Here is a 22,034-nt window from a genome sequence, read left to right on the forward strand (position 1 = left end):
TTCTGCAAGTCCGCAGTGAGGGGAAAAATCCTTATGTTTACCGTCAAAACAGCAGACACCTGCCATTTAAAGAAATAACTCTTGATACCTGACAGTTGCAATTAAAGACAAATGGCCATTTGACCACCATTACACAAGTTTAATTAAACTGCAAATGGTTTTTAATAGTAGAACACCCATTTAAAAGGCTCCATTGCTACTAGGCATTTTTAATATTCTTCATTCTGAGTGGTAATCAGGACTCCACTGCAATGGATAGGCTCCAGGGGGTGACAATGCGTATCCCATCTAAGAAGAAAGGAAGCATATTGTCTCAAGAATATCCTCAATGCCTTTTTCCATGCAGAAATGAATGCCTAAAATTTAATTATGTGAGGGAGAGAACTGCGTAATTTCAAATGCAAATAACAGATTTTTGTTATTTCTATATTTCCCTGAAAAAATTATAGTAGCGAACAATGATCATAGATGTCCAGAGGAGGAACAGACATTCATTTTAACGTTGGTGGAAATCCCAGCTGACTCAAAAGAGTTTGATATATCTGCTTTGCTGGAGCAAGCCTCAGAACCATTACTACCAGCCCCAATACTTATCAGCCCAATAAATGCAAGCGAAGCAAGTGTGACTGAAGTGGAAAGGTAAATGCTTTATTTTTGAACGAAGTGAAACACTTCTTGTGAACCTTGATTATTCCCTGAATGTACATAACAGATTAGAACTTCTCAAAAGAAGAAATCCAAGAGGAAATAATTTTGGCAGACTGGTCAGAGAATTAAGAAAGTGAAAAGGGCTCTAACCAGACTTGAGAAAGATCTCATCAGTGGTTTTAAGCTAGCGTTTCAGTTAGCTGGGATTTTGGTGTCAGCCTTAATTCGGATTTATCCTTTAGAGCAGGGGCATCAAATTAATTTTCACTGGGGGCTGCATCAGTCTCACGGTTGCCTTCAGAGGGCTGAATGTAATTTTAGGACCGTATATACTCTTACATTTATACAGTCCTAAAATTACATTTGGCCCTTTGAAGGCAACTGCAAGGCTGATGCGGCCCCCAGTGAAAATGAGTTTGACATCCCTGCTTTAGAGCAAGTCTTCCTTTTTAGTAGCAGTCATTTGTCCAGCTTGAGTCTATTCTACCTTGGATACTTAGAATGAGAAGTACTTAAAATGAAAAATCTAAGCATTTTTGCATTTTTACAGTAGTTTAGCAGTTCTGTAAATTAGTTATTAATTGCTTTTCCAAATTTTTAGTGTAGAGAGAACACAATAAACAGTGGACATAAATTCAGATACCGTTCTCTTGAGTTTGTGTCATGTTCAAAAGGTAGAAGATCTGAAAAAGCAAACAAATTAATTACTGAAGAGAATAATAGCTGTTTTGCAGTACTGCAGTACAAAGGGGATTGAGTTTCTTTTACAAGAAGTACTCAATGCAATGTAACAAAATTGTTTTTTCAGCATTACAGTTGAACTAAATCTCCTGGTCAGTTTGGGAGGAAAAAACCCAACTGCACATAGAAGTAATACTGAACTTTAGGATTTTCTAGGGCAGTTAATCAGTTGTCGTATTTTTACATTTTATGAAAATATCAAGTGGAGTGCAAATAGAACAGCCTCTAAGGTAACTAGATTCAATTCTGACTAGAAAACCTCAATTCTCTAACTCAAGATAGCACAGCAAAATATTTTTTGGTAGTAAATAGCATATTTGAAGTTCATATCGACATTAAGCAAGAAAGAGTATCACCATAGATCTATCTGTCATTTTAATACATAAATGTTATACAAAATAAAGTTTGGTTTCTTGTACAGTCACAATAACAACTTTATATATAAACAGCATTGGATCCTTGACAACTGCAGCTGATGAATTTGCTGCACCTTTAAACAGCAGTATGGAAGCCAAACAATTAGAGAGTCCATCAGTACAGCCTGCTCCAAATTTGCAGACAACTCAGAAAAGGTCAGCTGCTGAGCTTGAAGGGAATGATTTTCCTTCTGCCAAGAAAACTCTGTCTACTGTTGTAGTGGAAAGTAACTTGGAAACCACATGTCAGGTAAGACTGTAATTTGGTAAGTGATTCTTTAGGCATAGTGTTGAGGCATTTTAATTATGTTTATTGTTTAATGGTGTCGTTTGCTGAAAAATGTACTGTCTGTACAACTTAAAATGAAAATCGACACCCATAGATTGCTTTTTATTTTGAATTCTGCAACAGTTTTGGGGCTGTTGAGTTAGTATGAATTTTCTGGAGAATCTGTAGGCTCTCCGGTATTTTTTATTAGGATTCTTAGTAGGCAAACTGATAATATTTATTATTTGCTTCTTTCACCACGGCCTTTCTGGCAATGACATTGCAGGAGGGGAAAGTCTGGATATATATTGGATGATTAGCAGATGGTTTAGGTTCACTGTACAATGTTATGATTCCTCATGGTCTCTGTTACATGAGGTTATTAGATATGTTCCTACCATTTTTTAACGTATGGAGTATTAGTTTAAAAGAACCAGCTTTGAATAAAAACTGGCCAGCCTGTTTCCAGCTTCCCTCTATGCTTTATGACCAAGCTTGTGGCAGTGACTACCACTGATTTTTGTGAGTAGGCTAAGATTGTGTAGTGTAGAGCTTTTCTAGGAAGGACTGCATAACAATCCTCTTCCTTCTTTGATCTCTCATCTTGACATCCTTGTCTTGAGTCATTTGTCATAAGAACACCTGGAAAAGCCTGCTGAGGAGATAAGTGATGAATTATACTGTACTGAAGATGTTGTCTTCTATATCACTTCTGTTCTTAGAACTGTACACGTGTGAGGGAATAGAGTGTACTATCAGCAAGTTTGCTGATTACACCAAACTGGGAGGAGTGGCTGACAAGCCACAAGGCTGTGCTGCCATCCAGCGAGATCTGGACAGGCTGGAGAATTGGGCAGGGAAAAATTTAATGAAATATAACAAGGGAAAATGTGGAGTCTTGCATCTGGGCAGGAGGTTCCCCCAGGTTCCAGTATAAGTTGGGGAATGACCTGTTAGAGAGCAGTGTAGGGGAAAGGGCCCTGGGGGTCCTGGTGGACAGCAGGATGACCATGAGCCAGCACTGTGCCCTTGTGGCCAAGAAGGCCAATGGCATCCTGGGGTGGATTAGAAGGAGGTGGTTAGTAGGTTGAGAGAGGTTCTCCTTCCCCTCTACTCTGCGCTGGTGAGACTACATCTGGAATATTGTGTCCCTTTCTGGGCCTCTCAGTTCAAAAAGGACAGGGAACTGCTGGAGAGAGTCCAGCGCAGAGCCACAAAGATGATGAAGGGAGTGGAGCATCTTCCGTATGAGGAAAGGCTGAGGGAGCTGGGTCTCTTTAGCTTGGAGAAGAGGAGACTGAGGGGTGACCTCATTAGTGTTTAGAAATACGTAAAGGGTGAGTGTCAGGAGGATGGAGCCAGGCTCTTCTCAGTGACAACCAATGGTAAGACAAGGGGTAATGGATGCAAACTGGAACACGAGAGGTTCCACTTAAATATGAGAAGAAACTTCTTCTCAGTGAGGGTGACAGAACACTGGAACAGGCTGCCCAGGGGCGTTGTGGAGTCTCCTTCTCTGGAGACATTCAAAACCCGCCTGGACGCCTTCCTGTGTAACCTCATCTGGGTGTTCCTGCTCCAGCAGGGGAATTGGACTAGATGATCTTTTGAGGTCCCTTCCAATCCGTCATATTCTGTGATTCTGTGACTTTATCAACTTTAATTGTCTCTTCTATATTGAGAGAGATAATTTCTTTTTTTCTTTTTTTAAATACAGGGTGGTTCAGTTAAATCCACAAATACTCCAAAGATAGCTTCTGGTAGGTAAACTTAAACTTGTAAAACAAAGTATAATGAATGTAAATGCTTAATACATGACAGTTTAATACTGGTTGTCATTGTGCTGAATAGTCCTGTCTGAGGCTATCTAACATAAAAATAGAAAAAAATTTTCCTGGTAATATCCTAATACTTCCATACCATGTTTTCTGCTATAAACTAGATGTGTTGGATTACATAACTGGCTGTTAATTTAATAATGGTTCTAAAAATATTGCTGTAGCTAGTCTATTTGTGAAATTTGGGCAGGTTTTTGGACTAAACATTATACCTTCTCTTAAGCAAATATTTCCACCTCTTGGAGAGTGCTAATAGCCAAATGTATGAACTGGCATTTTAACTAGTCTATGCCAAAATAATATATTTTATTGTATTTGTCTTAAAAAAATACGTAATTGTTCGAAAGCTTAATCCGCCTCTGAAGAATCAAAGAGAACTACTTTTTGGTCCTGAAAAAGTACTTTTAAGAAAAACTCTAGTAGCTTAAACAGCTAGATGACTTGACTAAGTTCTATGGTGTGTTGTAAATGATGGATGAGGAGGGTACTGTAAAACCACACTTTACCTGCTTTTCCTCGTATTAGCTGTAAGATCTTACAGACTAAAAGTAAATCATGGAGTGGTGACTTCAAAAAGTAAAATGACAAAAAAAAATTGAACAAAAATTCAGCCCTTCTGTTATAGTGGTACAAGCCATCTTAACATTGGGCAACGCCCTTAGACACATGGTGTGAATTTTGGGGTTGTCCTATGTAAGGACAAGGAGTCGGACTCGGATGATCCTTGTGGGTCCCTTCCAAGTCAGGACATTCTGGTTCTATAACATCACATTCCGCTTTTGGGCTGTTGTGTTTTCATTGAAGTAAAGTAACTGAAGTCCTTAAATGACTCTCAATTCCTTTTACAGACAATCTTTTTCAAAAAACAGATGCTTCAGCAAAGGAAGAAGTACTTCCCTCTGTGTTGGTTTCTGAGTCTATGTCACCACTGGCTGAGAGAAGACCACTTGAGACTTTGGAGTCTTTAGGGAAAGCACCACTTGAGAATTCAGCGTGCACACAGGAGGAGGACGCGATGTCTAGTTTAACATCTAACAGAAAAGCAGAAATGAGTGGAGAAGGAAAGCAGGGGGATGTGCATGAATCTGGACAGTTAGAACATACTGGAAGCCTAGCATCATCTTCAAAAGCTCCATTACTCAGGTATTTATGCAACAATGTTTTGTCAGCCTTTTCTGTAAAGACCTTGTTTCCGTATTGAAGTTTGTATATCTGTTTTCCACTTAGTCTTACAAGAATGGCAGTACTGTTGTTTGTGACCTACATGGCTGAGTTACGGTGTCTGTCCTCTTCAGCAATTAGAAAGGATCAAACTGACTGCTTTGTAATTTGAATTATTTTATTCATTAAATGAGCAGATTGACTAAAGGACACTACTGATGTATGGTATGTCTGTTTAGACACTGACAGATGCCTCTTGTGAGGCAGACATCTGTTGCCTATGATACGGACTTAAGATAATTGTTGTTTGATTTTTGTCCTTCTGCCAATAAGATTTGTTACTGGTATAGTACTCAGCACACTGGATTTTTAGGACTAACTTAAGATGTGTCATTTCCCCAAAGGAGTTTCAATCTTGACAATTTAGAAGATATTCCTCTTATCTATTGATCTGTGTTTTTTTCTCATATACCTTTCTGTAATGTTTAATTGTTTGACTCTTTATTGCTCTTGCGCTCACTGATTTTGATTGTGGTGCTCCACTGGTCTTTTCTGATCCTGTAATTTACTCTTTCATTTTGCTTGTGTGAGTATCAGAACTGGTTATTTGTACCTGTTCTCAGTGTTGGAGATTGTCAAGAGTACCAGACTATTCAGTAATACAAAAGCCTTTATCAGAATTACTTTTTGGGATTTTATTCTTAGAATTTTCTTAGATCTCAGAAACATCTGTTTGTTTCCTGTACAATGAATTGGACTCCTGTAATATTATTTAAAGCTTCCTTTTATGGAGCAATCCTGTGACATCCTGACTGTGTGTGTTTTGAACAGGGGTGGACGAAAACCATTGGGATTTTTATCTTTAATTTGCAAAAAAAGTAGTTCTGAATCTGCAGAAGATACCAAAGGAAATAGAGGAAAGATCCAAAAACCTCGGATTGTGACTCCAAAGCGAAGTCTAAAAAAACCCACTCCATCCACTAAGGTTGATAGGGAATCTTGTTCCCTTCCCTCTACAAGCACATCATCATCTGTGGAGTGTGAGAATGTAGCTGCTGATGCTGCAGTTATGGTATGTATTTACATTTGAATGCCCTTGCATTTTTGAGATGTGAAGAACACTGATTTAATTGTTTCAGGAGGGCATAGGTGGACATGTAGTGTTAATGTTTGAGAAACCTATCTGCTCCAGTTAATAAATCCTGACTTGTGCATGTCTAGGAAACGTATAAGGGAACGAAGTTGTGTTTTCTCTGCACATGTATCTATTTGTTTCCCATTTCCAGTAAACTGAATTTTTTATCTAAACTTCCTATCTAAATTGGAAGCTCAAGTGCATATGTATATGCACACATATACACATACACTCACACACAAAACAGATTAAGACTGTTAAGAGCAGCCTTTTCTTTTTCTATTAGGTTCCAAGTAACAAGCCATCTGAGAAGCCACCCCTTTGTGCTAAAGATCAAGAGAAAGAAGAGGAGCCAACTAGAATCTCTGAGTATTTTTTCAGCGACATCTTTATGGAAGTAGATGATTCAGAATAACATTGCTTTATAAAAAACAAGGATCTGAGGCTATATTGCAACAAGAAGATAGTATTTTTTTAAAGTTCTGATTTGTTCTGATGTTCATTATGCCACACTTATGTCAGCCAAGCTGTTGTTAATAAATTTCATAGAAATGAAATGGATTCCTTCTGAAGTAGCCTGGATATGTTGACAATGTTGAAATGTTGACATAATCTAAACTGTGACACTGATGTCATTGGACCACACCAGTGGCTGCTGGCTTACAGTTCCACTTGTTTGGACACTGATGTTGGATGTATGACTGTCTTCCAGAAAAGTGCAATGAAGAAATGCTTAATCTTGTGACAAGTTTCCCATTGAATTGTAACGCTAAAGCTTGTGGTACTGGCTGTAAAAGTTCTTTACTTCTTTTTGTGAAGTGTGTTATGTTAGTGTGTTAGAAGGAGAAATGGACTTTTCATGTATAGTGTAATCTCTATAGATCAGGATGCAAATACTGGAAGTTGTGTAGTAAATACATATGTATGTTCAGCACTGCAGGTATTTTTATTAGTATCTCCAAATTATGTATTTTTGTAAGAGTTTTTAATTACATAAATTAAAGATCCTAACCTGGTTTTAATTCCTTAAAAATGTATTGAGAAAACTGGAAAAACACAATTTACTAAAAGATGCTACACAATGTTAATCTTTGCAGCTGTCCTGTTGGAGTGGGAAGAAGAGGCTAATGAGTCCTCATCTAAGTGCTAATGTCCATCTAAATTTGAAAACAAGGGGATATATACCACTTCTTTTCTTTGGTTTTACATGTAGGTGTTTGTATATCTTGTTTTACCTAGTGCAAAGTAGCACAAAGAGATGGATTCAAACCATGCCTATACCATATGGTTGCTTCGAGGCTTGGCTACTTTGGAGCAGTTGAATTTGAATGGTTTTCATCATGTTGCATGTCTAGTTGCACTCGCAATGAAATGCTTGCGTAGTTTTAGATTTTAGTCTAATTTTTTACTTGCGTTATCAAGAAGATTGTCTTGATGAGGTAACAAGGTTCATGTGGTCTCAAAGTCAGGTGGTCACTGAAAGATTCAATATTCTGAAACTCCTTCTTACACAGAAATGAGTGTGTAGATTTAAATAGTCTTAATTTTTTCTCCTCCTGTTACTTAATTCCATCCAGCAGGTACCTTTTCAAAGCAAACGATTTATTATGAAAGTAAAACTGATGTTTAAATGGTATTGTTATGCTCTCAAGAAATCTGTCTTCACCTTTCGACTGGGTAATAATTTACTGGCAAATATTTTCATATGAGTATCTAGTTAATTCTGAAATACTTGATGAAGTTTGAGACTGCCTTTTCAGAAGTTATTGGCAAGGCTTCTGAAGGAGCCTTTAGAATTTTGTCAATAAGGAAAAATACACAGAAAAGCTACTCTTACTGCACATTGCTATGTTAGCAGGTCTCTGTCAATCGAGTGTCATTAGCAGCATATCTTTTTGAGGGGGTGGAAAAGAGACTAACAGTCCCAGTGTAAAGTAACTTCCTTGAAAGCATAGTCAGCCCCTTCCCCCCACACCCCCCCAAAAACCTCCCACGAAACACCACCAAAACCAAACCACACCACCAGTTTCTGTTCAGTGTCTTGTGCTTTGCCTAATCCCATTTAACTTGAAATGTTCATCTAAATATTGTCTTACTGTAAACATTATGAAATAGATTAATCTATACATAAAGCTCCATGTATTGTATATCTTGTAGATATTATTTTATGTATGCAAGTGTTTAGTTCCTGATACATGTGGCATGTTTAAATAATTTGCACTGATAGAGCCTAAAAATAAATTTGTGGGGAGTGGCTATAAAATAATATCCCTAAGTACTTTCTGAGGTGATAACCATTCTACATTTAGTTGCATACATTTTAACTTGCATTCATATTACAAGGGAAAAAAAATACTTCATTACTAAGATCTAAGGTGCCTTATCTACCTTGTTAATTGGGGCTACACATTTTTTCCCTGGAGTAAATCACGTGCACTTTGTTAGAGGCTTTTTTTAAGGAACATTAATTTGAACAGAGATAAGAAAACTTTGTGTTCTGTGTATGAAAGCTTTGTAATGGTGAAGGATGCAAGAAAAGATCGATGAAATTTGAATGCCTATTAGTTTAGCATTTTCACAAAGATTTAGTAGAAGGCTGCTTTGCTTAGTCAGACACCCTGTATCATTGCACGTAAGCTTTCCATTTCAAACTAGTCATATTCTGTATGTAAATTATGTTAATAAATTATTTTATATTACCTGCGTTTCCATTTCTTAGAATATCAGTTGCATTTTTTAAAATGCTCATAGGTATAGAAATTTTAAAAGTGGTCTAAATGAAGGGCTGGAGCTCGGCTGCAACGCTGGATGCGTAGAGGTGTGCGGGTGCGGTGGCTGCTGAGTGAGTGCGCTGTAACGGGCGTTGTTGGTTGTTTGTGTGGTTTTGGTTTTGTTTTAGAATAGAGATTAACTTACTTGGTATCTGGCTTCCCAGTGCTAGCTTTCTGTAAGTACTATAGCCTTGTTTGAAAACAAGATAAAACTGGAATACTGAAAAATAGCAGAGCTTTCAAACGGGGAAGCAACTCTCAAGCAAAGAGCTTAGGATTTTTAAAAAAAAAAAAAAAAGAAGAAATCCGCCACTATTACTGTAGCATCTCAGCAGTTTTGCGGTTAATGACAAAGGCCGCCGTGTGTAAGAACGGCAATGGGTTGCACTTGTGATCTGAAAGGCGAAGCGTGCTGACAAGTCTCCCTGGCCGGGAGTTCTGCACCGTCCTCTTGCACCCGCGGCTGCGGGGACGGGGCAGAGCCCGCGGTCGGGCGGCGCTGACGCCGACCCGTAACGAGAAAGGCCTTTGCCTTTTCCTAGCCCAGCTCCCAAAGCAGCCGCCCGACGAGCGCCAGGACGCGGCTGGCGGGACCGGCGCGCCAGGCGGACACCGCGGGGCGCGGGCACGGACGCGGCAGCGCGGCCCGGCCCCGGGGCCCCGCTCTGCCCATTGGCTGCGGCGGGGGGAGTGGCGGCGGCGGCGGGCCCGGGCTCGGCTGGGCTGGGCCGCCATGCTGCTGGGCCCGCGCCTACTGCTCCCGCCGTGGCGGCTGCTGCGCCGCGCGGCCGCCGCCCCGCCCGCCCGTTCGTACCGCGGCGAGGCGGTGGCGGCGGTGGGGTCCCGGCCCGACGCGGGCTCCGCCCTCTACCAGGTAGGCCGGGCCGGCCCGGCTCCGTCCGCCCGATGGGCCGCCGGCCGCGGAGGACAGACTCCGGCGTCCGGGGCCGCCTCCCCGCCCGGCGGGACTGGGGACAGCGGTGCCGAGCCCCGGGGAGCCGCGGGAGTCAGGGGCTGGTCATCCCGTAGCCAGGCCGCGGCGGGGCCCTGCCCACCCCTGCCCGCCGGGGCGGTGCCGACAGCCCCCGCCTGCCCCGGCCCGCCGCTCGGCCGCCTGCAAGCCTCCGCCGAGACAAACCTGCCGGTTGTTGAGGGCAGGCCCCACCCGTGAGGTGCGGCCTGCGGGGCCCGGGGTGCACTCCCGGGGCCGTCCGCGGGAGAGCGAAAAAACAGCACTCGGGGTCCGGGCTCTGAGTGGAAGGACCGAGCGGCACCGAGCGCCCTGCGGTGTCCGCGCTGCGAGCGGGCCCGGGCTGACAGTGTTGTCCCCCTTGCACCCTTCTGAAAGGCCAAGTTGTGTTTGTTCCCTTCAGGCTGGGCGCAGAGGGACCATATAGGAAGAACATGGGTTTGTACCATTGTCTGCCTCATTATGGATTTTTTTACGTTTTTTAATCGGAGTGCCAGCCATTGCTGCGTTTTCGGCATTGAAGAGCAGATCGATACCCTACTAATGAAGTGGAGACAGGGAGGTTGTGGGTTGATGATTTCTAAGTCGGAAATTTTCTTGGGTTTGCAAATTGCTTCCTGAGTTGAAGACAGGCAGAACAGTTCTACAAAGTCATGGGCATGCGTCCAGAAACCAGGACAGCAGCGGAAAGAATCATCTTTGGAGGAGGAGGAGGAGGGATAGGTGGAATTCAGTTGTCTTAATGAAATGAGCGGTAGTTGTATGTGGTGTAAATTGTTCTGTTTTTAACGGGGCATTGGTAACATCATATTCAAGATAGAAACCATGTTTACAGTGAGGCTGATAAAAACATAGTTCTTTAGGTGTGGACCAAAGCTGGTAGGAGGGCATGCATTTGGTTTCAAATTTGTTCCAAGAACAGCAGGTGAAGCAACAACATATATTCTCAAAAATAGTTCTTTTGGTTCTGTGTTTGATTTTACAGAAACTAAATTTCGGGGCAGAAGTTAGGTGACTGAAACTTCTGTGAAATTTCAGTATCTGTGTGTATATATATAGGTATGTATGCACATGCATACAAAGCTTGTGTATATATATGTGTGTGCATATTCATATTTTGCATACCAAGAAAAATAGATGTGTTTACTCAGCTAGGCTGTTAGCTGGATTTGCATTTGTATGTGTGTACCTTTCAGTCTCAAAAGCAAGGCTTGGTAAAGTAGCTAATTGTATTAGGACTTGGTAGGAATAATTTATAGAGCACTGCAAATGCACGTAGTGCTTTACAGACACAAAGAGCTGAGGTTCCGACTGTGAGGCACTTAACCATCTGAAGTAAAAGTAATACAGGAAATAACAATGCAAACACATGAAGGCATAACAGTACGTGATGAAGGTCTTGCCTTCTGTAGCTGATGTTTGCATTTCTGGCTGTGAATTCGGCTAGACAGCCTGGCCTTTATAATGTAAACTGTCTTTCAAACCAGACAGGTTAAAATGTAATTTAAAAATAAGTGAATCTAAATTCTGGGAAATAAAGGAAATTCTGTGTAAAGATTCCAAGGATTAGCTCTTACAGCCGCATTGCTAGTGTAGCAGTAGTTCAGTTAGCTCGTGCAGTAACTGTAGGATTACTGTAGGTAAAGCTGTAGGGTTTGCCTCTTAATTTGCTTTAAAGTTTATGGAAACCCTCATTAACCGCAGAATTTTATAGAACTTACAGATGCAAGGGCGAGTTTCCAGAAAGAACTTGGAATCACTTCACTGTCCTTTTTTTCATTAATTAACGAAGAACCCACACTTTTATGGTAGAACTACCATGTTTGGTTCTGAGAGGAACCTTTTCTCTGTGTATTCAAAACCTACAATAATATTCAAGGCATCTTTGCTTTTCCTTTGTGAAGTATAATGATGTTGCATTCTGGTTCAAGGCATGAAAAATAAGGATAGAAATTGAGTTTAAGCAACTCAGATATTTGAGTACAATGTTTTTATAATTATCTAAAAAGTCCTTTCACAGTTTTTCATGTAGAGCAGCTAAAGTAGCTACGGTGAGTTAATTCAGAATCTAATAAACAAGCCCATGAGTATGATTGCTGTGCCCCTTTTAATATCTTCTGCCATTTTTATCTGCTTTTTTTCCAATGTTAAAGATGAGGTTTAAAGCTCAGTCCTGTGTGCAAAAGGTGAGTGTATTTAGGGAGAACAGGCTGACTGAACAGGGAGAAACACCGAAAATATTCTGTGTAACGCTGCGAAATGAATCAGCTGGACAAACTGAACACACACATAAAATAAATCTGGCATTGTGACAACTGCAGAATTTTTAAAAGTATGAAATTACAATGGCTGCTTTACAAATTTTTCACAGGGCAAAAATGTTAACTTGTAAACAGAGTCTTTTGGAAAGGATTAGAAGCAGATTTTGTTTTTTCAGTCCTACGTGTGGCTGTAGGTACGACATAGTCTCTCCTAGGAACAATGGAACCAAATTGACAAGATGTGGGTTGTTTCGTTCTTGCTTTCCAAGATGCTGTGACAGTGGTAAAACTGCCAGTAGGTCATTGCAGTGCGATTTCACAGGTTAGGAGGAAGGAACACATCTGTAGAGGTAGGTGTTGGAGCTGTGCTGTGGGTGGGGCAGGGAGAGGAGGATTAAGGCACCAAAAGAAATAGGCTGGGAAGGGAATAATGTGGTGGGCATACTGATATAACCTCACAAGGAGGGGAGGAGGTGCAGAAGTCTGGTGACCTCCTGCGTCCTCAGGAGTGAGGGGCTGCAGGGTGGCACCACGCATCAGAGAGATTTCATTAACCGAGGTTGGTACCTTGGGATGTGTTAGGTTTTGGCTAGGGATGGGGTGGTACAAAATCCAAGCAGGCGCAGGCTGTGAGCCGCAATGCAGCGGAGACTTTGTTAGAACATGAGGAATCCTTCCCAGAAGCCACAGAGACACAGGGGTTGGACTTGGTCCTTCACCATGTCACCTTGCTCGTGCTGGGCAACCTCTAAATGCTGGCCCTACGTGTTTATCCGTATGAGCTGATAAAATTGCTGAGTCCTGTTTTCACCTGATAAGTTTTTTACCTTTCAGTAGAGTATTTTTAATCTATTTGTAGCAATTACGAAGGGGAGAGAAATGTGTTCTTTTGGGCGGCTTACTACTCAGCTAAAACAGTTTGAGAGATGCCTGTGGTTTTATTTTCTTCCTGCTTTGCATCTTGGTGCCTTTCAGTGACTAAGAGAGGCTGAACAAACATGACTGCGACACTCGTTGCTTGTAGGAGAAACCTTAGTTCTGGGTGTTCAAATCCAAATATAGTCAGCAGTTGTTTTTTCTGTCAAAATAGGCTAACATCTTCTGAATGAAAATTAGACAAGGCAGTATGATTTTCTTATGCAGCAGTTATGCTGTTTTATTACAGTTACACTTTTCAAAGAGGTAACATCGTACTGTGTATGGAAAAACAAACAAACAAAAACCAAACAAAAAACCTAATAATTAAGCTTGACTAATACCTTTTAATTCCTAAGAAATGGTAAAAAAACCCCAAACCAACAACAACTACAACAAAAACCTGCTGTAATGAGCACACAGAGTTTTGGATAATTCTGACAGAAATGGTGAACTCAATACTGGGTCACTCATATTCAAAACGAAGAGTCTTTGTTTTTCTAAGAGGCATATGGGCAGGAAGACCAGACTTCTTGGGTTTTTTAAAGCTTTGTTTTATCTTTACATTCTACCTAAACAACAAGAATGTAAAAAGTATTTACCAAAACTAGTTTGTTGTAGGTCATTCATCTCTTGTTGCAAGAGATATAGCAGCACTTAATTTGAATCCACATGATGTTTTTTACAAAATTAGATTTAAAAAACAAACAAACCTGTAACAAAAAATTAACAAAACCTGAAAAATAGCACTTCAGCTGTTACGACTAATTCCGGTTTTGTTTACTAAATTTGGAACTAGTCTTTTACAATCCTAACACACTCAAGAGTTTTTATGAAGCATGTTTTTTAAATGCTTTGGGATGCCTGAGGAAAGCAAATACATAGGTAAAGATGTTATTACTTTAAAGACAATACAGACCCAATATTTAATAAGGTAAAATGAAATTTGGAAGATAAAAAAATCTTTTACTTTCTGTGTGTGTTTATTAAAAAATAACGCTGTCACTCTTGGTTAAACTTAAAATGCTGGTTTATACCCCACTTAGGAAAACTATGAACGAATGAAAGCACTGGTAACCAAACTCCAAGAGCAAGCAGAAAAAATCAGATCAGGTAAGTGTGATAGTCTAGATTTCAGAACACTTGTTTAATTTGGTCCAATAAACAGTTTTGTTCTTTGGATTATTTTCCCCTATAGCTGTACGTTCATTAATCGTTTCATTTAGGTACAACTTATTTGCTGGATTGTAGTAGTTGTATTGAAATTTTAGCTCCTCTGTTTAAATCTAGATTTACTATCTGTCACCTGAAAATCTTAAAAGGTTTGCATCCAAGCTAACTTGGTTCAAAATCAATTTTTTTTGTAAGTAACTCGGGCTAGCTAAGAAAAATCTCCATACCATTAACATGTCTTTGTTTACCACAGTATCTAGTGTGTTAACATATTTATTTGTTTGCCAGTTGAATATCAGGGTAATATCCTAATGCAGGCAAATCCGTCAATCACTGAAAGTAGACACAAATGAGAGCAAGGCTGATTTAGTCAAACAGAAGATTAATTTCATTGCCAGAGAGGCAAAAAGTAAGCTGGTAGATAGTAAAAACTGGATATTTAGAGTCAGTTAATTTTTAACCAGTTAAGTAATCAGTTGAATGCATATTTCTAACGGCAATATTTTTAAAAATAGATAGGATTATTACTAAAAGGCTTTTACTGATACACTTTCCACTTCACTTGCTTCCTTGCTTCATCCACTGCTGCTTGCTGTTATAACAAATTGGTTTGGCAAATGTGTTTCTGTTCAAGTTGCATGTTAGTCTCTTCACTTGCAAAGAGGATTTTCAAAGACCCTAGTTGTAGTTTTGCTGGCAAACAAAAGCAAGTCTGTAATAGTTTAAAAGACTGAAATCTGTATTTCATCTTTTTGACTTGTAAGACTACCTGAATTAATTACAGCTGACTATAATTAATGGGGCAAATAAAATGAAAATGGTTTATAAATGCTTAACTGTGCAATTTTAATTCTCCTCTTCTTATGTCGATCATGATACCATTTGTCTGTTCATACACTGTTTCTTATGTAATGCACTTTCTTTTACAACTTTGGAACGGAGCACAGTTAATATTTTGTGCTTAGTGTTTTTGCTTGCTTGCTGTGAAATAAAACTCCAGGATTTCCTGAGGAGATGCTGAAACCCATGGGCTACCTGTGTCCTTTATGGATGTAGTGACTTTTCAGCACTTCCCGGTGTGGCACATGAACTAAAGTTGACGGCTGTCTTCACTGCTGCACATTTTCCTGTTCTTGCCTATTACATGGTAACAGCACAAGAACATGGCCCTCATCTTTCCTCCCTTTCAGGGAGCTCTACCAGGATGTTAATACACTGTTGTGAGTTGCGTCGATTGAGATTACTTTGCCTGTCATTTAGATATGTGAGAATCAGGTACTTATGTTGAATATTTTTGAAGAATAAGTGCAACATCTTTTTATTATTTGTTAAGAGCCGTCTCTCAGAGGCTGAGCTCTTGCTTGAGTAATGAAACCTCTTGAGCTCTTGTCTTTGTAATGAAAGCTTCATTCTTTATTTGTTACTTCAGTGAGTAGGGCTTTTGTGAACCCATATCCTGTTCTGAGTAATCCTTGGCTGTGAAACAGGAAGATGGTCCCTGCCCCAAAGAATTTACGGGCTATGATGAATTGCAACAGATGGATTTCTGATAGCAAGCACAAGAAGCAACTGAGATACTTTTAGTCTCCGTGACTGGCAGCAATCATAGGACATCAGCAGTCACAGTGAAGTTTTTATAGACATTACTGTAAAGGAGAAATTAAAGTTGGGATTTCAAATTAAATGCCTCCAAGTTGGTTTCATTGTCAGGGATGCTGCTTCTCAGTGTACAGAATGGAGACTAGCGTAGGGTAAAGCAAACGTCTTGATCTTGGGCAAGAAATGTCCAATAGAATGGCTACGGGGCCTGGAGGGCAAGCATTTAAATTAGTGTGTGAAGAGGGGGAGCGCACAGAGCTAACAAATATCACAGGGTTGCAAAACGACTTTTGCAGCGTCACTTGGTGTGAATGAGAAAGGGAAGATGGAGGTCAGGGAAAATGTTGTGGTTATAATGTGGGATGTTGAGAACTTGGATGAGAGTGTGAGCTCTGTGGGTGGATGTGAGAGGTTGTATCTTAAGAAACTTGGACAGAAAGAATTTACAAGATTGCGACTTTGGCTGGATATACAGACCTGATGAACAGGCTGAATCAGAAATAAATAGTGGGCTTTCTGTCGTGCCTAACAGATAGGAAATGATGTGTGTAGTGATCAAGGAAGGAGGTGAGAGAAAGGGCTTGAAAGGTAGGCTTAAAAGCTCCGTTTCACTGATGCTTGGCTGACAAAGAAATCTTGAAGTCCCAGGAGAAATGTTAGCAAAATCACACCTTCTTTATTTTGGATGGGGGAGACAATTTCAGAGTGATGAGGTGGATCAGTGATCTGTCTACATAGAGACAATGTTTGTATAAGCTGTTGTTATAAAGAGGCTGAGGTGTGTCAACAAATCTTAATTATTGAGTGACACAAAGCTCTAGAGAGCAAAATATATGATTTAGGATGACCTCAAATAAAGGGTTGAAATGAGGCAAAGATAAACTTGATATTAAATGCTGTGTGTCTGAACTCTGCTTACAGTTGTGGAGTGGTCTAAGGAAATGAATCTAAATTGTATTGGATCTTTCAGAATTGGATTCAGCACAGCTATTTTGAACCAATTTTGGGGAATAGTATTTTTTATAGATCCTTATGCTTTGCTTTTGTCTGTATGTTTGTGTTTTTAGCCCTTCTGTTCATTGCCAAGCAGTGGGGAAAGTTTCAGACAATTTTATTTATTAAAATCTTTACCTCAAGACTAACTATAAAAAATGAGGGGGGAAATAGAGTAAATTCAGAAAAGCAATAATTTTTATCAATACCTTAAATCTGTTTGAAGTGGAAGCCATTATTTATTAAATTATTAAGGTCGATACTTCAAGAACTGTGAACTCATTTGAGTTTTAATATAAGTGATGATTTATTTATTTGTGTCCTTAGTAAATCTAACAATTTACTACCGTGTCACAGGAGGTGGAGAAAAAGCTCGTAAGCTTCATACATCAAGAGGAAAGCTGTTACCCAGAGAGAGAATTGATAGGCTTATTGATCCCGGGTAGGTACTTTCTTTTTTTGGAAACACTTTAGGTTCTCTTTTGCAGTTAAGCATTTCAACAGGCTTGTTTTCTCTTTAGTTTCCATAAAAACTGATGTGTAACACAGTTGAAATTTTACAGAAGTGTTCTTTGAAATACTCATCTCTCAAAAAAAGAATTAACCTTTTAAGTGAGATTCAATGGTTAATGTGGCCATTTCCTTTCTAAAATTGTGTTTGTCATTATTCAGGTCTCCGTTCTTGGAGTTCTCCCAGTTTGCAGGTTACCAGTTGTACGGTAATGAAGAGGTACCGGCAGGAGGCATTATCACAGGCATTGGACGAGTATCTGGGTGAGAGATTCCAGTGGTCTGCATTATTGATGATATGAAAAGGAAGAAGGTATAATTTTGTTCAGTTTCCAGTATTAAGCTATTAGCATTTTTAGTGTTTCATTTGTGACGCCCAGAAAATCAACGAAGTTGGTATCTTAATTTGTTCAGTGTTAGCTGTAAGGAAGTGGTTTTACATTTTTTTTCGTTAGCATATCCCGTATTAAAACAGAACACTCATAGAGTTTCTGACGTCCAGTGAAGGAAGAACATTTGGCATCAGTAAGACAGTTCTCAAAAAACAGGGCAGTGTTCTAGGCTAAGGATTACTTTTGCTCACTAGAAGTACCTCCAGGACTATTGTTGAAATTCAATATTATTTTAGGGAGTTAAGGAACTGGGAAACAGGATGTCATAGTGTTGAGGCTGCTGTTACAACGTGCATTTGAGGGAATGCAGGGGAGGAGGGCTCCTCCTCCTTTTGAGAATCCTTGGCATGTTGTAGTTCTTATCCAACAAACATACTTACTCATTAGAAGTGGTTTCCTCTCTCATAAACTTGCTTCGTTTTTAGGGTGGAATGCTTGATTGTTGCTAATGATGCAACCGTCAAAGGTGGTACCTATTATCCCATCACTGTTAAGAAACATTTACGTGCTCAAGAAATTGCAATGCAAAATCATCTCCCTTGCATATATTTGGGTAAGTCCCATTGCAGAAATAGCAAATGTTCTTTGTTAAGGAGAGTTCAGGATCTCTTAGGTAAGAGACTGCTTCTTTAGATAAATGTTCTTGAAACTGATGTGTCCCTACATTTGACTAAGCAGGTATGTATTCTAGACACATATATTCAAATGTATTTTCATCAATACTGTGTTACCTCTACAGGTTGGTGACAAGTTTTAACCGGAGGGTACCCATTCTCAGCACTATCTTCTGCCCTCCTATAGGGCTGAGTTCATAAGATACAAATGTAACTATGCCACAGTATCCCTTCTTTCTTATCCCTTTCCCTTCTGTCATGCTTGAGCAGTCCATCCTATAATGTCAGTCTTAATTCAAATTACAGTTAAAAACCAGGAAGTTACTCTGCAGGTGGAGCGCGTAGTTGTTTGAGATAACATACCAAAGAGATAAAAAAAGTCTCAGTGCCAAAAGTGTCAAGAATAGTTTGGACCAACAGATCTTTACAATTTGGGATGAATTTTACTGAAGCAGAAATTGCATTGTGTATTATTTTGCATTTTGAGTTTAGTCTATTACATCAGTATTTAGCCAAACCTTCATATAAGTTTTACTTAGGTATACTTTTGTTAAAGTGTAAGATCAGAGTGTCAAATGTCTTTAGTATATTACGGGTAGTATTTTCTTAGCCTGGTTTTGTACAAATACAAGAGCTTTCTGCCGATGTATGTCTTTTAGTCTCAGTTCCCAATCTAATAACTTCTGAAACCATTAGCCAGTTTGACAGAGAGTGTGTATTCCTGTGGATTTTGCGTCAGAGGAGAAAGACCCTATTACTGTCTCCATTTAAAAAATAGAGTGGTTTAGCCCCGGCCTGTTCTGCTTGGCTTAGTAGCTTACATAGCAGCTGGTTTGCCAGTCGGGATGCTTGTACTAGTTAAACAGTCAACATAAATGTGGCTCCTGGCCACTGTAAGTGTTGGTAATTCCTTGCCCTGCTGGCAGGCCAAGCATGCAAAGAATATTGAAAGAAAGATTAGGGGAAGTGTGAACTTTAAAGTATTGGTGGGGTGGATGCAGGAACAGGGTGGGTGGGGACTTTGTGAGATTGCTATACTGCAGTGGAAAGAGTCTTGGAGGCAAGGGGAAGGCTAAATTTTGGCCTACTCATAGAAAAGAGAAGAAACTTAGTTTTGCTGCTTGCAAAACTAGAGTATGATTTTTTGAGTCTGAATTATCAGCCACTTCTCTCTCTTCAGACAACTCATTTTTAGTGAGCTGTCAGTGAGCAATTATGTGTAATTCTACTGTTTTAACGTCTTACGGAACTGTGGGACATAGAGTATGCCTTTGAAACGGAAGTTTGGGGGTTTTATTCCACCTTTTAGATGTGTAGTCCCCATATATATACTGCTTGTCACTCTAACCTGGTGAGTTATTTTACCTTTGCAGTTTCTGTACCTGGGCTTGTTTCAGTTCATTTCAGTTGTGTGATCAAGAGGGAGTGCTTTGTAGTCAGTCAGCACTTTGCTGACCATGTAATTTTCATGCCATTTGCACTGCCTTTTCCCACAGTGCAAGCTGCCTTGGGGTTAATTCTTATGTGGAGACCTGGTGCCATTTGTCATTGAGTCCATCACTGGTTTGGGCGTTTTCTTTTATGTTCAGGGATGGCCCGTTCCACAACACTGGTGTGTTGACCGGGTTGGTGCTGGAGTTGATTCTGGTTTGGAAGAGCGGTTCTGCAAGGGTGAGGGAAAGAATCAAACCCTGCTTCACTGTAAAGCTGCGTGTAAGGCTTCACTGGCTGCAGTTGTGCAACATGAAAATGTGCGTGTGGATTGTTGCTTGTGGGTAAAAAGTAATTAGCAGGCTCCAGAGTTCTCAGAGATGCTTGGCCTCCCTGTGCATTTCCTTCTAGTCTTCTGTCCTTCCTTGGAGTCTTACTACGTGATGTATTTTCATTATTTGGGAGTGGAGAAGTAGCTGCAGATCTGTAAGCTCAAGGGCACATCACAAGGCAAGGAAACATAATAAATGAAGGTTCCTGAAGATAGTGTAAGGTCTTCAGTATGTCTGTATAATCAAGGTATGAAAGTACACATACTATACTCCTTGAACTCGGTGGTCAGTCTCACACTTTTCTGTAGCTTGTAACAGAATTGCAATAAAAGAATTGGGTGAAACTTGTACATTGAAAGTGTTCTTAGTTTAAATGTTTTGTGGTAAGATGAGCTTAGAAGTTTGTACAGGGAGGTATGATTGCATCTCTAAGCACATCTGAATTTATTTTCCATTAGAATGATTGGGAGCGATGTTATTTGGGAGAGAGGTGTTACTATTTGTCTTTTTTTTTTTTTCCAAGAAGAATATTCTAATATGCCTAGATTCATGGAAATACATATAGAATTAATCATGGTAACTGCTATATATTCTAAGTAACGTGCAGATACTTTACCAAGAACTCAACTATATTAACACTGTTCAAAGACATGCTATAATATTTTCATTCACTCTAGTTGATTCAGGAGGAGCAAATTTACCTCGGCAAGCAGAAGTATTTCCAGATCGAGATCATTTTGGCCGTATTTTCTATAATCAAGCAATCATGTCCTCACAAGGAATTCCACAGGTAATTTGCTTTTACCTAAGAATGAAATGTACTAATTAGGTTTTATGGTTGCTGCCTTTATCTGGTTTCAGGGCTCCTGCCCATGCTTTGTTTTTGGCCACGCTGTGTTGTGCTGACCTGATGGCCCAGTCTGGGGATTTGAGGCACTGTAAACACAACAACTGTCCACAAAAAGCCATTACAGTCTTGAAGAAGCTGTCTTCTTTCTTGGCCTTAGTGTTAATTACATGACCTACCTGCTCCTGTTTTGGAGTGGGAGGAAAAGGGACTTGACAACATGGTATGTAGGGCCATGTGAAGAAGCACTAGGAAATCTCTTGGAACAGTTGGTTATTCTGCATCAACACTGTAAAGGTGAGGACCCCTTTGATGATGGCTAGTAAATGAGACATACTTTCTACTAACAGCGATATGCATATATTTTTAGATCTGTTTTATACACTGATGTGCTATATGACAAAACTATCCTAACAATCAGGTTCTTTTCTAATGTATTAATGATGCGTAGAATTACTGTTAGTCACAGTTCCTGGATTTAAAAGTGGTTTTGTGTCATGGGTATTTCAGGAGTGCGTTGGGGTCAGTGTGTTGACGCAGGTGGTGTGCTAGGGGAGGTGCACTTCTGGATCTGTTACTCATGAAGAATGTCAAACTGTTTGAGGATAAGATTGCTGGTGGCAGCCTAGTCTGCTGTGAAAGTCCCAATAGAGGTGAGGAAGGCAGGTGGCAGGATGAAGACCCTGGACTTCAGGAGAGTAGTCTTGGACTTGTTAGGGGAATTGTTGGCAGGTGCTTGTGAGAGGCTGCCAGAGAGTGTGGATGAGTCCATGGTCTTTGAAGATAACCTTTTCCAAATAAAGGAACGCTCCAGGAAAGCCTATGACCAGATCATTCCTACAGAGTTGCTATCTAGTCAGTCGTCTCCCAGCCTCTTTGTATGGTTGTGTAGCCCTCTCATATACCTGCCTCTCACTGCCCTTTGCAGGCCAAAGAATTCAAGCCTGCTTAGCTGTTCTTCCTACAGAAAGTGTTCCATACCTTTGATGGCCCTACTTTATCTTTTGTAAATCTTTCCC

General features: G+C 40.1%; 2 protein-coding genes across 6 annotated transcripts in view; both read left to right on the forward strand.

Moving 5' to 3' along the window:
* BDP1 (B double prime 1, subunit of RNA polymerase III transcription initiation factor IIIB) overlaps positions 1–8,906 on the forward strand; it is a 56,103-nt gene extending 47,197 nt beyond the window's left edge. For all 5 annotated transcript variants that reach the window (XM_065656616.1, XM_065656620.1, XM_065656618.1 and 2 more), the window contains exons 37-42: positions 450–639; positions 1,839–2,055; positions 3,791–3,833; positions 4,760–5,054; positions 5,904–6,144; positions 6,494–8,906. In XM_065656616.1, coding sequence (XP_065512688.1) covers positions 450–639; positions 1,839–2,055; positions 3,791–3,833; positions 4,760–5,054; positions 5,904–6,144; positions 6,494–6,622 — 1,115 coding nt within the window. In that variant the 3' untranslated portion in view covers positions 6,623–8,906. The remainder of the gene's footprint in view (positions 1–449; positions 640–1,838; positions 2,056–3,790; positions 3,834–4,759; positions 5,055–5,903; positions 6,145–6,493) is intronic.
* Positions 8,907–9,692: 786 nt separating this feature from the next.
* MCCC2 (methylcrotonyl-CoA carboxylase subunit 2) overlaps positions 9,693–22,034 on the forward strand; it is a 35,500-nt gene continuing 23,158 nt past the window's right edge. Inside the window, exons 1-6 of the mRNA XM_065656285.1 lie at positions 9,693–9,852; positions 14,171–14,237; positions 17,247–17,331; positions 17,562–17,663; positions 18,217–18,344; positions 20,846–20,958. Of these exons, the coding sequence (XP_065512357.1) occupies positions 9,712–9,852; positions 14,171–14,237; positions 17,247–17,331; positions 17,562–17,663; positions 18,217–18,344; positions 20,846–20,958 (636 nt within the window). The 5' untranslated portion in view covers positions 9,693–9,711. The remainder of the gene's footprint in view (positions 9,853–14,170; positions 14,238–17,246; positions 17,332–17,561; positions 17,664–18,216; positions 18,345–20,845; positions 20,959–22,034) is intronic.

Source organism: Caloenas nicobarica, chromosome Z (assembly GCF_036013445.1).
Source record: "Caloenas nicobarica isolate bCalNic1 chromosome Z, bCalNic1.hap1, whole genome shotgun sequence".
Classification (NCBI taxonomy): Eukaryota; Metazoa; Chordata; class Aves; order Columbiformes; family Columbidae; genus Caloenas; species Caloenas nicobarica.